General features: G+C 41.7%; 1 protein-coding gene across 5 annotated transcripts in view; it reads left to right on the top strand.

The window, feature by feature from the left end:
- Positions 1-19,443, top strand: part of TTC7A (tetratricopeptide repeat domain 7A) — a 178,180-nt gene that overhangs the window by 3,549 nt on the left and 155,188 nt on the right. For 4 of the 5 annotated variants that reach the window (XM_075496236.1, XM_075496235.1, XM_075496234.1 and 1 more), the window contains exons 3-4: positions 1,357-1,525; positions 18,289-18,419. In XM_075496236.1, coding sequence (XP_075352351.1) covers positions 1,357-1,525; positions 18,289-18,419 — 300 coding nt within the window. Of the gene's footprint in view, positions 1-1,356; positions 1,526-2,256; positions 2,307-18,288; positions 18,420-19,443 lie in introns of those variants that run through there. The other variant, XM_075496238.1, reaches the window with a different exon arrangement.

Here is a 19,443-nt window from a genome sequence, read left to right as displayed (position 1 = left end):
AGGTAAAATGTGCCACAAGCTGCTGTTAGGCACTTAAGGTTGTGGTGTGAGTCCAGGATTACAGCCTTGCATTGCTTTCAGTCTCTGCCAGAGAAGTTACGCTTTTATTTTGTTTTGTGGTCTGGGTGCATGGTTGGTAGCTGCCTGCCAACTCAGCTGCAGAGCTTTAGGAGTGTTTTAAGACTCTGCCTTGATGACTGCTGCTTAAAACACAGCATGTACTTAAAACACAGGAAAGAAATGGAGGACAGCAGTGTTCATGTTGTTTATTTAGATGGACACTTGGTGTCCTTGGACACACAGTTGCGTAACTGGCTTTAAAAAGACAATGAATTACAACACTGTTCCGGACTTGTATTACTTTTGGTCTTGAAACTCACAGGCTAGTTAGCTTGGAAGTGTATGTCATACTTTTATCATATTATTTTCCAGGGAGCACATGTGCAGTGGCTTTTCTGGGAGAGCTCCTTGTTCTTAACTTCTTGAAAGTCAGTGTATTTAAAAAGTAAAAAGGAGGGGGGAAGGAAGAGGAGTCCATCCAACCCTCTTTCTTTGTAGTTTAGCACCAGTAACAGCCAGAGCCACTGAATTCTTCCAGGTCTTGGTCTTCAGTTTTGCTGCATGAATTCCCTTTACTATTTTTTTGTTAGTGATGACTTGGCTACTCATGCAGCATTGACCTTGTGTTGACTGCATGTATTAAAAAAAGGAGTATGAAGGCTAGGAACCTTTTCATGCTTTCCAAAGCATAAAAAGGATCTGAATGGATGTGTATTACTGATTTTGTTGTTGTTGTTACACAATTTGTATGCATGTTTTCAATCCTTAAGAAACCAAACAAATCTTAGAAATAGCAGGCATGCCTTCTGTTTTTCTACTTTTGCCTGAAAATTCTTTGAGGACTTAAGAAAACTTGGGAGCTTTCTCGCTCTTTAATTAAATGTACAGAGGAGAGGGGAGCACTTGACTAAAAAGCGATGCTTTCTGCCTAGATTAAAAGCAGGGGATTTACTTGGTGTGTATGTAGGTAGCCCTGACAATGGCAGGCTTTTATGTGCTGTCTGTGGATGGTGAATCAAGAGTAGGTCAGCTGAAACCAAAGAGGTGGCTTGTAAGCTGTGCGTTTCCAAAATGAGCTCCAAAGTAGTTGCCTGACCTTTGTTGCCTGCTGCTCTCTTGAGCATAGCCGTAGGATCTGTAGACACTTAAATCCTTCCTACTCTGGCCTGCAGAGCTAGCAATGTTGAGAGGAAAGCATTTTGAATCTGCTTAATCTGAAGTACCTCATTCTTGCTGTCTGGTATTTTACCATGTAAACACTCTTTTCCTGTCCCCCCTCCCCCCCCTCTGTTTTAGCCTAAGTATATGACAGAAGCTATGCTGATCCTAGGAAAGCTTCATTATGTGGAGGGATCCTACAGAGATGCCATCAGCATGTATGCAAGAGCAGGAATTGATGACGTCTCAACCAAAGATGAACCTCTGTACATGCTGCGTTTGGTAACTGAAGCCTTTGTTATTAAAGGTAAAGGACCATGTATGCATATTTGAAGTATGCTGTGTTTAGGTTGAAGTTATTTCTCCAAGTGATTTGACTGGAGCAGAGTTAGGGCAATGTTGTATGCTTTAGAAAATCCTACTGGGTATAGTCTGTGTAGTTTAAACTTAAAGGCATTATGGAGTCTTAGTCCATGGTTTTTAAACTTGGCTGGCTTGTAAAGAAAAGCTTGAAATTGGAAATCTTGTGGTAATTGTTGGCTGTAAGTCAGCAACACACTTGAGCTTGTGTATCCATTTTGGGAAAATCTAAATCAAGCACTCAGCTGAATTGGGGCCTATGCTTTCTCTTAGAAAGAGTTTGTCTACTTGTAAATTTTAATGATGTCTGTGAATTAAGCAAGGACAATGTTTCCAAGTTTTAAAATCTGGACTAACATAATATGTGCTTTCAAAGTGGTAGTATATTTTTGCAATGCATGTCACACAGTATCAGACCTCATGTACAAACAGGAATCTCTCCTCCACCTTGTAATTCTACAGACATTGCACTGTTTGAGAGATCCTAATAAAAACTGCCTCTACAAGTAGTGAAATTGCATTTCCTTTTTGAGTGGGGGAAAGGAAGACCCTAGTCAGTTTTTGACTTGGGGGGAAAAAAGATCAGTAATCTTCTCCTTCATTTGCTTTCAGTTCCTTTATAAATGTTGCTCAAGTACTGCTACCTATCTACTGCTTTCTACTCTTTTCAGCATGTCCACCAGCTAATTAGGTGAATGAGAACTCTGATGATCAGATACCTTCAACTGGTATGTAAAAGAGTGAAACCAAATCAACCCAAAATACTGTTTGACTGGGCTGCTAGTATTACTGATAATAATTTGGGTGTTTCATGATCTCACACAGTCATTCTGCTTTTTTGAAAACCTGTTTGTGCTGCTTTGCTTGCTTTGATTTTGTTTTCTGTGGCACTGGTTGAATCTGCTTCATTAACGAGCTTCTGTGGAGCAGGACTAATTTACTTGTAACTTGCACTAACACTTGCACAGTGCAGAGGAGTGAGTAACTGCCATTGCATTCATAGTAGTGTATTTGAGAGGAACTACTGGTGTACTCCAGAGTCTGAAGGAGATGCACTATCCTCACTGGGAACTGGATAAGGCCCTTGGTGAGGTGTGAATGTAATAAGGTATGCATGAATACTGATGGAATAACGCTCTTCCTGCGAGGCCTCTCCTATGGTATTGACTAACTGACTTGCATATGAAGATATTGGGGGTGGAGGTGTTTGCCTCAGAGGATCAGGCCATAATTTTTTTTTTCCATGTGCTTTAGCACAGAACGTAAATATTGTGTTGCCCCTGCCATTGTAGAGCAACCTCTGTGCTATTACTGTTCCACAGTTTTTATCCTCCGTGATGATTATTTTCAGATTGGCCAAGTTATCAAGGGTATAGTAAGTCATTTGGTATTCTACCAAAGTTTCTGACAGGGAGAAGTCCAGCAGAGTGGAGCTTGTCCAGCTGAGTTTGGAGAGGGCACTCACTGCTAGGATCACTGTTCCCCCATGCTGTGTGCTCAACCTTCCAGTCTTAGAGAAATAAGCCCTTAATTGTTAGAAATTCATACAGGTATCTATGGCAATAGCAGTGCGGATTTAAATTTTCATTTCAAAACATGTCTGTCCAGGCTACCTCTGTAGGGCAAGTAACAGCACGGAGTTGAATTATTTAAAATTCATTTAAACTTTATGCTAAAGATTTTTCTTATTCCCCTCTTTCATTTGGTATCTCTGCAGAAATTCTGTTGATCCGTACCACATTATTGCCTTTGGTTGAACTACTGTTAGCTTATGCAAGCTGAAACCTTCTTTAAAGACACTCTTGAACATCGCTGCTAGTAAAATTTTTGCAGGGATCACTTAGGCAACAATCCAGAAAAGCCGCAGTCCTGTCTTTATTTCGGGGCAGAACTTAGGTTCCCTGCTTAATTTCTTACTCAGACTTTCAGTAATGGGAGAAAGCAGTTGGTTTAATAGAATATCCCTGTTCATCCAGTATTAGTTAAACACCAGAATGTTGTATCACTTCTTAGTACGAACCTGAAACTATCTTGTTTTTGTGTAGCTAGTACTGTTGGGTTGTGCCTGTATGCAGAATGGCAGTGTAGGTTCTCAAGCGCTTAGGATTATGCTGGAAAGATTATGGAGGAAAGAAAAGTCAAATCAAAGGCACTCACACTTATCCTTTTACTGTTGGAAACAAACAAAAATGTAATGAGAAAGATACGGGATACACTGGGAGGAGCTGCATAGATGAAGTCAGTGGTGGAAATGAAACGTGAACCAGCAAAACAGTTTGCTTTTTTTAGAGCACCTTTTGAGCTCCACAACACTGAAGGTTGGACATTGAGCTAAATCTCTGGGGTTGTCTTCTGAAGGTCCATAGCATGTAGTAGGTTCATATTATGGTAAGAAGCAATACGGATTTGCACCGATGTGATTGGACTGCCGAAGTTGAACAGAGAAAAAGTTTCTTACTTGCCTTGCTCAGACTTCCACCCAAGGTGAGTATCAAGCAGTAAACATTGAAGTTCTTTATAAACATGGGGACTTGAGCAGTTGACAAGTCACAGGAGAAATGGCAGAGAAGGCAAGACTCTTCCAGTTTCTCAGCTGACTGCTTCTGCTTGTCCTGTTTCTAAACCTGCTTGTTGTGAGGAGAGCAGAAGTTCTGTGGGCACTGTGAGTGGAGCTCTGACAACAGTTTGATCTTTCATGATGACTAATTTTAACCTGTATGGTTAGTTAATAGGTAGTTGGTCTGTACTTGTCTCCTTCCTCCCCATCCTCTGTGAAGTTAATTCCTCCTTAAAACCTCTGCTCAGTTCACAGTACTGCAGGTAATCTCCGATGCAAGCAGTTCTGTCTGTTGCATAAAACAGTATTGAGTGAGTAAACTTGCTCTCATTCTGCTTCTGATTCACTTGAGACATGTTGTGGCTTTGTTACCTCTTGTTGTCCATTCAAAACAAGCAAAAAAGACTTCAGAACCACATGTGTAACTGCCAGAGCCCATTGGTTTCCCTCTGGCTGTGCTTGCTGCAGAAACCCTTCAGAGGTCTCTGCTCCCAGTGGATACATCTTCCTGGTAGTAGGGTAGGTCACAACCTAACCCTTTCCAAAGCAAACTATAGCTCTAGTCAGGACTTCAGCATACATAAATTCCAACTTTGTAGGAAGGCTCCTATGTTGTTGCAATGTTGTTGCACAGCCTTTCTTGCTGTGCTGTGTGAGAGCATGCCGAGAGCTGTGTTAACTGAAGGAGACTGTTGCCAGCCTGAGTGATGAAGGCTCAGGCATGGCTGATGTGGCGTGTGGGTCCTGTCTTTGTAATGACTGAGAGGGTCTTTGGCTTGTGGTCAGGATGTGTGGCATCAGAGCTGCTGCAAGGCGAGTCAGCTCTGTGCGGAGGAGCTCCCTGTGTCCCGTCAGGCCAGGCACTGGACTTCCACCTGGAGGGGGGTAGCCTGGAGATAGGTAGCTGTCTAAATCTGTGCAGCGATGATATAGGATTGCAGATGGTATCTAGCTGGTTCTCTAGTGAGTTAAAGCTTTAACAGTGTCACTGCCTCTCTTTCTCCTTTTCTCCCAGTCCATCCTGCAGTAATTTTTGTGTTGTTATTGGCCATTTTCAGCTTGGGGTGGGTTTAATTTGTGCAGCTCTGGTCTAAGCTCTCTGTACAGTCAGAAATTGGCAGTTCTGGGGTGACTCATCACCTCTTCAAATGGCATCAGACATGGATGAAGTGCATGGTATTGTACAATACAGCCTCTGCTTTGGCAACTATGAGAGGAGGCTGTGGACTAACTTGTTCGTGGGTGTCTAAAGATGGCTGAGATGAATCCCTTGTAAACTTGTTTCTAAAAGTTTTTTTTTTAAAACTTTAGAAAAGAGTGCTGCTATATCAACAGGCTACAGTGTGACCTCAGTCTTTTTAGACCTTAGAAAAATCCACGTGGAAGAGAACAAGGTGATACTGCGTCTGTAAGAAGCCTTGATCATAGTCTGTGTTTTGTTACACCAAGTCCAACCACAAGTGTCACATACAAGGAAATGAGACTTCGTTAGTTCAGTGGCTGGGAGCAATCTTTGTTTTGTTCTTGAACCCATTTAAGTCATTTAAAGATGTTTAAGATCTGTAGTGTGACACTTCTGAATAACTGTAATCTCATGAGAAACTGCTGGATGGAGCCACTGGAGCCCTCCTAAGAGCTGTGAATGCTATTGCTGAAAGCAAACCCCTGAATCCACCACATGAGGCTTTTTCCTGCTTGATAATGCTAAACAGCCTGGAGCCTGCATCCAGGGTTCTGGGTTCAGTCCAGCTCTCGTTTTTAGGGTTTTTTGTTTGTTCGTTTTTAGGACAAACTGCTGATTTTATGTGTTTTCCTGTGTCTCTTATGGCTGTACATCTTAAAACTTCAATGATAATGAGATCAGTATTACTTGGAAGTATATTGTTCTGCTTTCTCCCCATGTGAAATCTTTGTCTTGAGTTTGTAATGCTGAAAGTGGTTGTTGATAGGTTATGGTGGTGTCCTGAAAGGAAAATGGTGGTAGCACACAGAGATAACAAACAGAAAAATTGAGCTTTTACTTGACTGGTTTGAAAACTAACTGCTTGGTTTTAATCTTCATTTTAAATTGACCAACTGAAGCCTCGAAATTTGAATAATCTATTTTAAACTTCCTTTGTGCTTGTGCCACTTAATTTCTTATTTTGTTGATTTGCAGAACTATTAAAAACATGTAGGTTTGCATTCAGTAAGCATAAGTCTGGTATTAAAATCGTTCATTCTAGCTAATCAGAGGATGTATCATCCACTTGTTCACACACTTCATTGGAGTCTTTAATTTTGACATTTGCTTGTGTGTCATTCATTTTCTAATATGGTTTTCTACAGGATGATTAATTTCCTAGGTGAGATTTGTATTCAGCTGCATTTGTTTGGAAATTAGAGTAAAATGTACAGTTAAAGATAGCTTTATTGCAAAGCTAAGTTCTGATAAATCTACTTTTTCCTCCTCTCTTTAAAGAATTTGGTTAAGAAAATCTTTTTAGTTGGCAAGTGAAATTCATTTGTTTACAGACAATGTTTTAACTCAGTGTTTCTGATAAGTGTTAAAACTGGTAAATTTCTTGTTATGTGTGCATTTTTTTGATTCGTAGATTAAAATGGGAAAAAATAAGCTTTCCTGTTTGGTTTTATTTAATCAAAGCTTTGTTGGTTCATCAGCTTTGAAAAGCTTATCATTGAACTAAATTAGTGGAGAGAACAGAAATAGAGAAAGAAACGTGGGGTTTTTTCTTGGTGTGTGGGTTTTCTTTTTTTTTTTTTTCTAGTCTTCCCTGGAAGAGAACGCCTCTATTTTAAAGACTCATTTCAGTACTTCATCAAACTCTTACTTCAGATCCTAAGCCAGTAACTTCTCCAGTTGAATTTTTTTACTAAATACTACCGATTCCATAGTGCAAGGATATATTCCATTCAAACAATGTTAATGGGTTATTGTGTGTTAGACTTAACTTAAGCAGCCTTAACTTTAAATAGAGTCCTTCTGAAAACAGAATTTCCAGTTAGCTTCTCTGGGATGAGATTTTTGTCCACTTAGTTTTTGATGAATGAGATGGCAATACCAAAACTATTGAGTGTACTGGAATACAGACTGTGTGGAACGAGTTTGAGTGCCAGTAGTTTGAACAACTTCAAGTACAGATAAACTGAGTTTGGAAACATGTAGCTTTGCAGGGTCATAATTTATTTAATAATCTTCTTTTGAAAGTGAATTTACACTTCTAACTTCTTTTTGCAAGAAGCATTTTTGATTCAGGTCATGTTTTACAAATCTGTTAAGAGGCTATACGTGCACTTTCTGAACCTGCTCTTCGTTTCAGAGGGCATAACATTTTGCAAGGTGTGTTCTTCTTTTTGCAGGTGAATGTTTGGTATACTGTTCTGCCTCTTGGATGCCAAAAAAACCCTCCCTGTGGTTATGCATACTGTTCTGCTTGGGATCTTTTCCACAGGCTGATTTTTTAAGAGTTCTTGAAGTTCTCTAAGAAAAACTTTGCTGTAACACCTAAAAAGAGAGAGAGTGTGGGAGGATCTTACTATTTAAGGACATACCTTGTCTTGTCAACTGAGACGAGTGTAGGAAATGGATTAATGGAAGGTCAATGGCATTTTTTCCACATTCAATAAATAATTTTCTTTGTCCTCTCTGGGCACTAATGGGGGAAAGTAAAAGCATGTTGTAATTGCACATGTCAAGATAAAGATGATCCATTTCTGCATTATTGTTCAGTAGCCACATGACGACAAGGAAAATATCCAGATCTGTTAGTGGTAAAAAAAAGAGGGAACACAGCTCTTCCTCCCCTCCTTCCAGCACAACTGACATGTCCATGTTGTCCCTTGTCCCGTCCCCCTGTTCCCCCCCCCCCCCCCCCCCCCCCCCCCCCCAAAAAGAAAAAAGCTGAGTTTTCATCCTGCCTGCATTGCTACTACTGGCTGATACGGGGGCAGCGTGCTATAATGTACTCATTTAGCAGAAATGGAGAGTATGTTGTAAGGGGCAGGGAAAATCCTAAGAGCCTGAATTCTCTCCCTACCTGTCCCCATTAGTTTCAGCATCAATTATTGTGTCGTTTAGGCACTGTTGACACTGCTCGCTGTAGGCTTTTACTTGAGAGTCTAAATATTCTCTACCCTAATCATCCTATTTAGAACAGGAGAGTTGTTACTTTAAAGTGTGCTGACTTTGCTGGGGCTCCAATTCATTACTGTCTGGAACCTGCCCACCTTGGAAGCGACAGTGTTGGCTGAGGCACTTGAATTCCTTGTAGTGTTCAGGAGAGCAGCTAAGACTTTCCTAAAGACAACACCAGTGTTCCTTGTAGTCTTTAGGAAAGCTTGTTGATTGTGCTGAGTCAGAATTATACTGGGCACGAAGTTAAGAGAAAAGCATAGGTTTGGGTGAAAGTTGTGGGAAAAACTATCTAAAACTTTGCTTTCTTTTTTTTCATACAAATATATTGCTCTTGGGTGGTAATGGTCTTCATGAGGATGACTGACACTTGGCAGTATGCAGCTGTGTTAACCTAGATGTTGCTTTTGAGATGATATACTGGCTTCCAGTAGTCTCCTCCTATTCCTTAACTGCTGTTTCTTCTACTGGTAGCTACTTGGTGAGATTACTTTCGCCAGTATTTTCAGCTGTTGCTGTGACTAGAACTGCAATGGAAGAAAAAATTTGTTTGCTTTTTAAATTATTTTTTTTAAATTAAAAAGAGTCTGTCAGGGGCAGGACACAAATTCCTTGATGTTGGAATCCTTCTCTGATGACTAAAAATGGGTGAGATTCATATCTCTGAGCATTGAGATCTCTGGGGAGATGGGTTCCTTGAAACAGAGCCTAAATAATAAAACTAGTTTTCTTGCCTGACAGGAAAACTGAGTCCCAACCATAAGGAGGTATGATGCAGTATGACATTAAAAACTGAGTAACTGAGGGTAAGGCATTTTGTTGGCAGAACTTGTTTTTACTTTTGCTTGACAAAAAACGGCATCTTTTAAATGTTAATCCACATCAGAGAGAGAGAGAGAGAGACTTTGTTCTATAGCTGGTATACACTTCAAAGTGCTCATGTTCACAAGTCTGCCAGCTAGCCAGGAAGCATGCTGTTTATTCATGTTGGCATCAGAGTAGCTGTCTGATAGGCAAAAGCCTCAGTTTGTAGATGCTGATGTCTTGATAAAAGGGCCTATTGTTAGTATGTCTTATTTGGGTTTTCAGAATAGAAATTTAAGAGTTTGGAGTTGCTCTTATGTTGTGACAGTGATGACTTTGAAGCTGTTGCATGTTGGTGAATTGTGTGCCTTGGTGCTGCTGCTTTCCAGCTTGGATGTGAGAGTTGCCAAGCCTAGCCTTGGCATTCTTGGTGCACTTAGGCTTGCTGTGGCAGCTGGGGAAGCAGGTTTTGCTGCTGCGCTCCATGAGCTCTTCTCTCCTGTTGGATAGGGTAGTTTCCTTTTTTTCTGTTTGCATTTTAGGAGTAGTTTGTTTAGCACAATCTGCTATGCACAAATGCAGCATGGGTGTGATTTTTAGACTGCTGAGGAGAGTTAGCTGCAGGCCACTAAATGCAAATAACAGAACTTTAACAAAAGGAAAAAAGTTATTTTCTTTTTCTACTTTCCAATGTGATTTGGTTTCTGTGTTGGTAAAGTTTTGTTAGTCTTCCACTCCCTTCTCCACACACAATTGCAGGTGCTGGTTGCACACACGCACAAAACCTTTTCTGCTTCCTGCACTATGACTTTAGTTCTCTAAAGCTGTGCGGTCAGCAGCATCAGGAGATACAAGAATAATTTCACATGCTTTTTTGAGGAAACAGAACAAGGAATGCACAATCTTTGTGTGGTAACAATAAGATAACACGCTACACTTATTTTCACTAAAAGAAGACAAATACAAATGTACTTTCAGGTGGCCTAAGCTAGAAGTAGCTTTTAGATGGCTATGATGCTGTCCCCATGCTGGGGCTGTGTTGTGTAGGATGATATGTGTGGCTATGGGAGGTTTTCCATGTGCTGGTTTACTTTGGAGTAAGCTCTGGATGTCTTTGACTCTTAGGTGATAGGGGAACAAGCCTGTTAGTCCTCACAGGCTATTTCTATTCTAAAAAATTTTAAGTAGAATTGGCTTGAGTGCTTGATACAAATCAGCATAGTAAAATCTGAATTGCCCTCCTCTCTTCTCCTTCCTGCTCTCAAAGTACACATGAAGGTGGAGTAATCTCGTTCAGTGACTGTGACTGCAGCTAGAAGAGAACTTTCTCACTGTTGATGCTGCCTGGCAGTGATGCAGGTGAGCTCAAGCTGAATAAATCCCAATACTTGGTCATCAGCACCATTTCTCTGCCTTGTACCCCATCCACTTTTCATTTTTTTTCTCTTCTGCTTCTGTTATATTTAGACCAGGGAAAAAAAAATGTAATTCTTGCAGTATGCCTTGAAAGTTTATGGATGTGGATGGTGTTGACAAAGCCCTTTAGATGTGGGGCTATAAGAGATTGCTGTTCTCCCCTGTGTTTGCTGTGCCCCAGAGCATTGCTCCAGCAGAGGTGTAATCTCCTTAACTCCTATCAGATGTGTCATGGAATGGAGGTGGCCTCTGGTTCCAGGACAATTAATACGTTCTAGCAGTGGTCCCCAAAGTGGGGTGCATGTGCCCCAGGGGGTGTACAAGGTTGTTTAGTTTTGGGGTTGTTTAGCCTGGAGAAAAGGAGGCTCAGGGGAGACCTTATTGTGCTTTACAACTACCTGAAAGGAGGTTGTAGCGAGGTGGGTGTCGGTCTCTTCTCCCAAGTAACTAGCAATAGGATGAGAGGAAATGGCCTTGAGTGGCACCAGGGGAGGTTTAGATTAGCTATTAGGAAAAATTTCTTCACCAAAAGTGTTGTCAAGCATAGGAACAGGCTGCCTAGGGAAGTGGTTGAGTCACCATCCCTGGAGGTGTTTAAAAGACGTGTAGATGTGGTGCTTAAGGACATGGTTTAGTGGTGGACTTGGCAGTGCTAGGTTAACAGTTGGACTTGATGATCTTAAAGGTCTTTTCCAACCTAAGTGATTGTAAGGTGATCCACTGGGGTGCAGGAGTAAAATATTTGAACTTCTATTTATAATTATTTTTTCTTTAAAAAAAATATCTTTAAAATTAAGCTTTACTAATGTATGGGATTGACAGTGGTGCCCTCGCTCAGTCTGTATGTCAGAGGGTCCTGTGTCACGTACAGCCCATCAAGTATCTTGTGGAAGAGTGGGTGTTCCACAGTGCGGAGAGGCTCACAGGGACACCCTCACTTGTTCGTTCACTTGCAGTGTATTGCGGTTCACGTGTGCCTTGTTAAGTGGAGTTATGTATTATATGATACAGTCTTACCTAAACTAACCCTCATGAAATAGACAAGTAGCTTAAAGATCCCATCAAAGAAACTGCAGATTGCAGGTAATACTAATAACATGGGCACAAGTGAACAATAAGAAAATGGCAGAACTGACACTGCTCCTGCATGAGCTCTTAATCAGCCATATTACTAGGTAAAAGCAATGACAGTGTAATCGGATCTAATCAGCGATGTTTAAAGTCCAGTGATACTCAGTTCAGTACTTTAAAAAATTCATTAAACTTAATGATAAATGTTTAGAAGCCTCTTTTGAGGTTTCTTACATGAGAGCAAAAGTTGAAAAACCACATACCATAGGGGAAACACTTGTTCTTCCTGCCGTGGCAAAATGGCTGAAATAATACACAGAAGACAGAGCAACAAACTAAAACGCATTCCTTTGGAAGACACGTAGAATACATTGCCAAAGACTTGAAGAAACAAGTATTAGAACAAATTATGTGGTGTGGGAGGCTTGCTATTCAGTTGCACAAAAGTACAAATGTTTTTAATATGTCTCGGCGTAAGGAGTTTGCTAGATTCTGGTTCAATAATGAAATACACTAAGAACTACTTAGCAGCAAAGTGGAACCCAGAAGTGCACAAAGTGCTATAGGATGTCATCAATGGGGTTAACTGTATAAACAAAAGACTCTTAAACAGAATCTTTACAATACTTTGTAATGAGATGGGGAGTGACTATGAAAGTCTTTTGTACCACACCAAAGCTCACTGGTTGTCTCATGGCAAAGTGCTTAAAAAAAGTTGTCAAACTTAAAGATGAGTTATGCCGTTTTGCTTTTACAAGAAGTCAAGTGTTCTGAATTTGCTGACCTTTTCTGTGATGACAGGTGGCTGTCAGTAGCATGCTACCTAGCAGGTATTTTTGGAAAAATAAACACATAAATATATAATAAATACATTGTAAAGCAGTGTGTGTATATAACTATATGCATATGTTGGGTGTGCATGCTCAATTTTTTTTTTTTACTCATGGGGTGTATGATCAAAAAAAGTTTGGAGACCACTGTATCACAGGTTAAAGATAAGGTTCAAAGACCTGCCATGAAGCTTAAAAGCAGCTAGCTGATAGGCAGCAGGTCTTGATATGCTCAGGAAGATGAGCATCTTTGGATTAAGGCTGGTGATTTCTGCTATGCAGTAAGATATGCAGTGTGATGCGGAGTCTACATGGCATTGATCAGGGATAGATGACTGAGGTTGCATCTCAGAGGAGTGCTTGCCGCCTTCTGGCTTCACAGCCCCTCAATCAAAAGGCTGTCCTAGTTTTAACAGTCACCTTTAGCTGTAATTACAAGTCTAACCAGATAGAGTTCTTAATTTCAAAATAATTGGAGTAACATTGTCAGCATTGGTTTATTGCACCTAGGGGGAAGGCTGGGAGTAGGGATCTTGAGTTCTGCTTTGATGCAACTAAGCAGCCTTGCACAGGTTACTTAAATTTTCAGGCTTCGTTCCCTGCTTATGGACAAAAAGGTCTTCAGATAATTTTATTCAGGTTTACTGGATTTTTCTGCCTTTCTACCTTTGAGACTTTTACATGAAAGATACCCCAAGATTATAACGGATTGCTGGGAATACTGGGCTGTTGTGTAGCAATAATCCTGTATAAGAGGAAGCAATGGTGAAAGAAGTTTGTGCAGCTTTCTTGCAAAACAAAACTTCTGCCCACCTTTCACAAAGTGCGGTATGAATGAATGTGTTCAAAACAAAGAGCTTCGAGGCCTTTCTTCCCCCTCTTCTTCTCTTTGCATTGCAAATAAATCCTCCCGAACACTCATAGCTTAATTGCTGGGGAGATGAGTGTCAAGACCCATGATGTGAATTATTTAAACTTCTATGAATTGTGGCAGAAATAATGCATAGTGCTGGGTCTTGCTTATGTCAACCTAATCCTGACTGCTGCTTTGGCTTGTTGAAGTTCAGGCTATTTTGCTTTCCAAGACACTGTAATGTGATAGGTTGATTGAGGGCTGTGCTCTTAAGTTCAAACCTTAGCTGGCAGGGCAGGCTGGTCATAATACCATCTCTAAGATGGTTTGGTTGTGCTTTTGAATTTTGTCTTTGGAAAGTGTTTAGTATTCTGCTGAACTTTGATTAGTCAGCGTGCATGTGTATATGTCTGAAGAGCTAGTCTTAAAAATAGTCTTGTTTCAATGCTAATTGATTTTCTAGAGCCACACTTCTGAACTAGGCTGAAGGCCACATGCTAGAAATGAAGTGCACCCTTCCCTTGGGGACAGCTACCCGGAATGACCTGTGGCGTTTGCCACAGAGTGAGAACGTGCACACAACCAGTTTCCTTGCAGCAGTTACCATGCAATACGTTCACACCTGGCTTACCTCAAGACAAATTGCTTATCTTCCTGTAGCTAGAGTAAGACTATTGCATGCACTTAGCTGAGCAGCACACTGGTGTCTGGCCAGGATGAGCTGCCTGTGTGGTGCAGGAGTGTAGGTGCTGTAACCTTGCTCTGCAGACTGGGGCTGATGCTGTTGGCAGGGCTGTAAGTTCCACCCGAAGTGGTCTTTTGCTTCAAGTTGCCGTAGCTGTGTTCAACACGAGTGTAGCACCAGGACACAAGAGGTAGGCTTCACGCTCTGTGTGCTGTTGTGTTTCTTTGATTCCTTCCTTAGATTGCCAGGTAGCTCTGATGCTCCTGGGCTACAGGTTTCAGCAGCTGCAGGCTAACGCTGTTGGTGAAAGTAGTGTGCTGCTGCTGACCCTGAATTCTTGCACCTATGAACCCACCATTCCCCAGTTGTATAAATTCATCCAAATACAGGAGGCCAGAAGCGTGCGTAAAAAGGAAAATGAAAAGAACCTGAGTGGATTGGTATATTCCTCCTACTCAGAAGGAGGAATGCTGCTATTTGATGAACTAGTTTATGAACTGGAGGAAAAGAAGAAAGCTGCCTTGGCCTCCTCTTCTTCCTGGCAGTTGTGCAGTCTCCATCTATGTGCTGAGGCTTTCAAGACCAGGCTGGGTAATGTCCTGAAGCTGGCCCTGGTTTGAGCAGAAACCTGGCCCTGGTTAGACTGTGGACCTCCTGGGATCCCTTCCAGCATGAATTTTCGTCTCATGTTGCTGATGGTCTGATACTGCATGTCCATGTGCACATGCATGTTCCAGTTCTGGTAATAACATCACCTCAGAGCATTGGAGCTATGTGATACATTGTCTTCCCTTGGCAAGGACTGAGTGAGATGAAAGTGGAAATAAGCCTTCATAAAATCTCCCCTTTCAGGTTTCCATAAGTGAGACCAGGGCATTTCAGCCCTAGGAAGAAATTAGTTCAGTGACACCTCTTACAAACCTTATGGGTTTGTTCTTTTTCTGACATAAATGCGGATTAGCTTTAGAAGGGGAGAAGGGGCAAAGATTATAGAGAGATCAAGAGCCAGAGATGAATCTTTGGGAGAACTAGAGGAGGTGAATGGAAACCTTATTTTTATGCAAGGAAAGAAAAGCAGTGTTTCTATACATAGAAGGCTACTGCCTCTGGAGTGGATAGAAAGAGTTTGTCCTTTTAAAAAGGGTAATCCGGAAGCATGTCTCTCTCTAAATCTTGAGCCATACTCTATTAGAAATCTGTAGCTTCACTATATAAAAAGTTCTGATGGTATATATGTATGTATATATTTAAATTTGGGCACCTGATTCATATGAGAAAAATCTTAGCATAGGTAAGTTATAAGTTGGTATTGTCTTACCATAACTGGTTGTGGAAAAATACCCAAATCCCTTTACCTTAACCAGCTACCAAGAAAGCATATGGCTTTATGCTTAGAAGCTAATTCTGTCTTAGCAAGAGCTGCACTGTTCTTGTGAAATCCAGCATGGAAGTAGCAGGCACTTTTGTGGCTTTCTGACACTTTTTGGGAACTGAGTTGAATTTAAAATGTATGTTGTGCTGCAAAGTTTTTTTTTCCATGCTGATAACTGGGGGATGGAGAAGAGTTAGTGGAATTTGTGCTCTCAGGACTGGAGGGCTTGTAAACAGTCTTGTCCAACTGCATCTTGAGCAAACTGTAGTTGTTGGGGCTTTGCACTGTGAGAACTGAATTGGTGGCTGCAAGAGTAGGGAACTTTTGTTGTTATTCTTCTGTTCTTCACTTTGTCTGCTGGATTTGCAGTCTGCTTGTTCTAATTTTTCTTTTCATTGCATTTCTGTGGTAGGGAAGAATAGCTCTGTTCGGATTCTGTAGAAGATTTTATACTCTGACAGCAGGTCAGTGCGTATGGTATTAACAGAAAGACCCATGACTAATGTCACGTCGTGTGGGTCATTTTTCCCTCTTGCCCTTTGCAAGTAGAAAAATATGTGCAATGTAGCATAGTATCTGTTTTGATACACTGTATATTGCTCTGTACTTACTGTGGTAAGAAACCTTTTTGGAGATGTTCGTTCCCCTGTCTCTGATCAGCCCCAGCTCTGTTTCTGACCGCATGGATGGGCATGTTTGTTGTCAGTACTTGGTGCTGGCAAAGGCTGCTTGCTGTCCTCCCCCACATCAGAGCTTAGAGATAGTAGCTCCTTGCAGTGGGCTGTAGCATGTATGTAAATGGCTTTTTATCAGCCTGTTCTCTCTGTGTGACATCTCCCATGATAACCACCCCCATACAGACTGTGCTAGGATGGCTCTTGCTGTTTGATTAAATGATGCATGTGTATGAATGTCACTGGACTGTACTGGATTTCTTTCAGGGCCCTCGGCCCCACTTTGCACTTAAGGGGATGGTGACTCTGAAATGCAACACTTCTTAAAATTTACTTTCAATTAAGGGAAATGACTAGAAATTCAGAGGTAGATGAAACTGAGATCTAAGAAGAATATTTGTAGGCTGATTGTTCTAGCTTCAGCACTGGATGTTTTCTTTTTCTGTATAGAAAGTTAACATCCTCTTTTCCCCTTCATTATGTGGCAACAGGGTTAGGAAATAGAAGCTTTGAAATAATAGGAAAAGAACCCATGATATAAAGCCAGAGACTTCATAGATGGACTAGGAGACAAAATCTGTAATGTTGGATGCTGTACAAGGTGTATGTCAGTAGAAAGGAGAGAACACAGAATGGGCATTAGTTAAAAGCAGCAAAATGATCATCGTCCCTGTCTCCCACACACTGTCAGTTTGAAGTAAATCCACTCCCCCTGCTCTGCCCTGGTCTGGATTTTCAAAGGTGAAGGCTACTAACGTGTTCTTCCAAGATATAGGTCCTTGAGGGAACGTGCTGTGTATTTCTTGGGAGAGGGCAGAAGGAGTGGGGAGCCACCTCCTGAGCTTGCACTACTCGGGCATCTTCTCTTCTCAACCCACTGAACTAACTGCTCATGTCTGGCTCAAGTGTAAGACATGAGATAAGGAAACCCCTAGCAGAGTAACCAAGGGGACAAAACAGAAACATTGAACATGAGAAGTAAACAAAGCTAAGACTGCCTAGGAACCTCAGGCTCCTGCAGCACAGGCGCTCATACTGCGTCATTCATAATGGGGAAACGTGGCTCCCCATTGCCACCCCACAGTGGTTTGTTGTCAGGCACCTGAAATGAGCTGTGCTGAGGTGCTCTGCCTCCTGGCATTGTGGGGGCCCAGGAAAGCGTGGCTCCTGGTACGTGCAGTGGCTCCTCGTGGAGCAGAATCCTTTGCTGTATGCTGCAGCAGTCTAAATGGCTTCCTTGGAGAGGCTGTCCAGACAGCTGAACTCTTTCTTCTTTCATCACCTCTGTGGATCTGTGCCAGGAACACTAGGATTTTGTGTTGCATCTCACATGTTTTTCATTGGTGTTAGGGAGTGTTGTTTTATATAAAACTTATTGGGAAGCATGTGCTGAACTTTTGACAATCCGTGTTGGGCTACTGGGCATCAGTTCAGTTGTTTGGTGTAGAAGACCTGAGTTTCCAAGCAGTGGTGTATTGTAGAGATCCAGTGTGGCATAAGAACCTACACTGATCAGAATAAAATTGGTATGTGGATGGGTAGCCTCTCCAAATAGATTTAGAGATATAAAGGATGTCATAGTGTGATGCCAAACAAGGACCTGTTAATAAAAGATTTTCATGTAGGGACAATAGCTGTAGGTCTTCAGTTAACATGCTCTTTGTCAGTGGGGTTGGATGATGATACAAGAAAGAATTTTAGTAGTAGAAAAGCCAGGGTTTTTTCCTTTCTTTGAAAAAGAGGATGATCTTGCGGTTAAGAGTCTCTTGTGCCTTGCCAAGAGCTTGCTGTGTGTCCATGTGCAGTTTGCATGTGCTCACATTTTCCAAGAGAGGCCTCGGATTTTCTGACTTCGTTTTGGTATCGTTTTCCAGTTTTTCCCCCCTCAAAACTGCTGCTTATTGAAAGCTTCACTTGGAATAGTGGACGCTTAGAAATTCTCAAATCCAGTGCCAGGGTGTTTCTGAAACAGCACTTGTGTTGAAGCACCCAAAATCTATAGCTGTCTTCGGAAATATAGGCCTTGATTTCTCTGCTTGCTCATCCCTGCCAGAGGGATTGTATGTCCTTTCTTCATAAAGTGTCTGAAAGGCACTGTGGAAGCGTGCAGTGGCACTGTGTGTTAGAGCAGCACGACAAAAATGCCTTGCATGTGTAGGAATTATATTTTCCGGGGGGGGGGTTTCCTGAAAGTCACTAAAACAAGGGGGGAACCCACCTATGGAAAAACTTCCCTGTCAGCTGGTAAATGAAGGAATAACACAGCCATACTGCTGTTGGTGGGTTCCAGTTAAAGAAGGTGTTGCCATTTTGCAGGTCTCTCACTGGAGCGCTCAACCAACTCAATTGCCTCACGTGCTCGACTGTGTGAAAGGGAGGAGGAAGTTATGGCTTGTTTTGAGACAGCATGTGTCATTGCCCAGGTGTACTTGCAGGACCTTGAAAAGGTAAGAAGAAATGTGCTCAGAGCATTACCTGGTGGCCTGGGTGGAATTTCCAGGGTTTTGACAGCAAAAATGATGAGGAAATGCCAAGTGATCATAGACAATAAGGAGTACGAGAACAAGTTGGAAGGAGTGAAGTGTCTCTGTATAAGCAGTTGCAAAACAGCAGTTTATCTGGTCTCTGTCTGTTTCCTCTGAGAATGAGGTCTGGAAACCAGTTTTGCCTGTGGTAAAGCACTGAGTACTTCGGATATGCTCCGGCTGTATCTCAAGTTTAGCTCTTACTAAAGAGGGACTACAAGCTTTGCATAGCAAGTGCCAGCATGAAGGAACCCAAGGCATTTAATGTATCTGCTGTGTAAATGATACACAGTAGTGGATATTGAGATCCCTAATGAGCTGAAAGTAACCTGTTTGGGTCAGCCATAGCAGTTCAACTGCCTGTGCTTCACCTCCTCCAAGTGAAACTGGAGGAACCTAGATCATTAGTAGCAAGTAACTGCTTGGTCAGTGGTTGGCTAGGATGCTGAGTAAGATGAATACTGTGAGGCCTCCACTGAGCCGTAATACGTGCCACTGACTTGCTGGGCACATGCTTAGTGGTCTCTATCTCTGTAACTTTGCCTAGCTGAGTTTAACAGGGCACACCATGTGCTTCCATGCCCTTCCTTTGCCACACATTGTGACACCAGCAGCACTGATAGCAATGCATGTTACCTGTTCTTCTGTAACTTAACGGCCTTTGACCTTCAGACCAGATATTTCTGCTCTTCTCAGCAGCAGAGGTGTGTGTCTGTTCCAGGTTTTGTTTTTAATTGCATTAAAACAAGAAAAAATGAACTTAGTGCACATATAAAAATTCATTAACAAAGCCAGCTAACAAATTGTCTGGTCTGTTTCTTTGTAGGAAAAAGCTTCAATGGCTTTTTTATTTAAAATTAAGTACTGTCCTTCCACAAGGGAAGGACGAGTTCCTGCCAGTACTGGGCACTGTAAATGTTTTTACTGACAGCTTGTGTCGTCTTAG

Source organism: Mycteria americana, chromosome 3 (genome assembly GCF_035582795.1).
Source record: "Mycteria americana isolate JAX WOST 10 ecotype Jacksonville Zoo and Gardens chromosome 3, USCA_MyAme_1.0, whole genome shotgun sequence".
NCBI classification, from domain to species: domain Eukaryota; kingdom Metazoa; phylum Chordata; class Aves; order Ciconiiformes; family Ciconiidae; genus Mycteria; species Mycteria americana.
The sequence above is the reverse complement of the archived record's forward strand: the minus strand, read 5'-3'. Positions and strand labels throughout refer to the sequence as shown.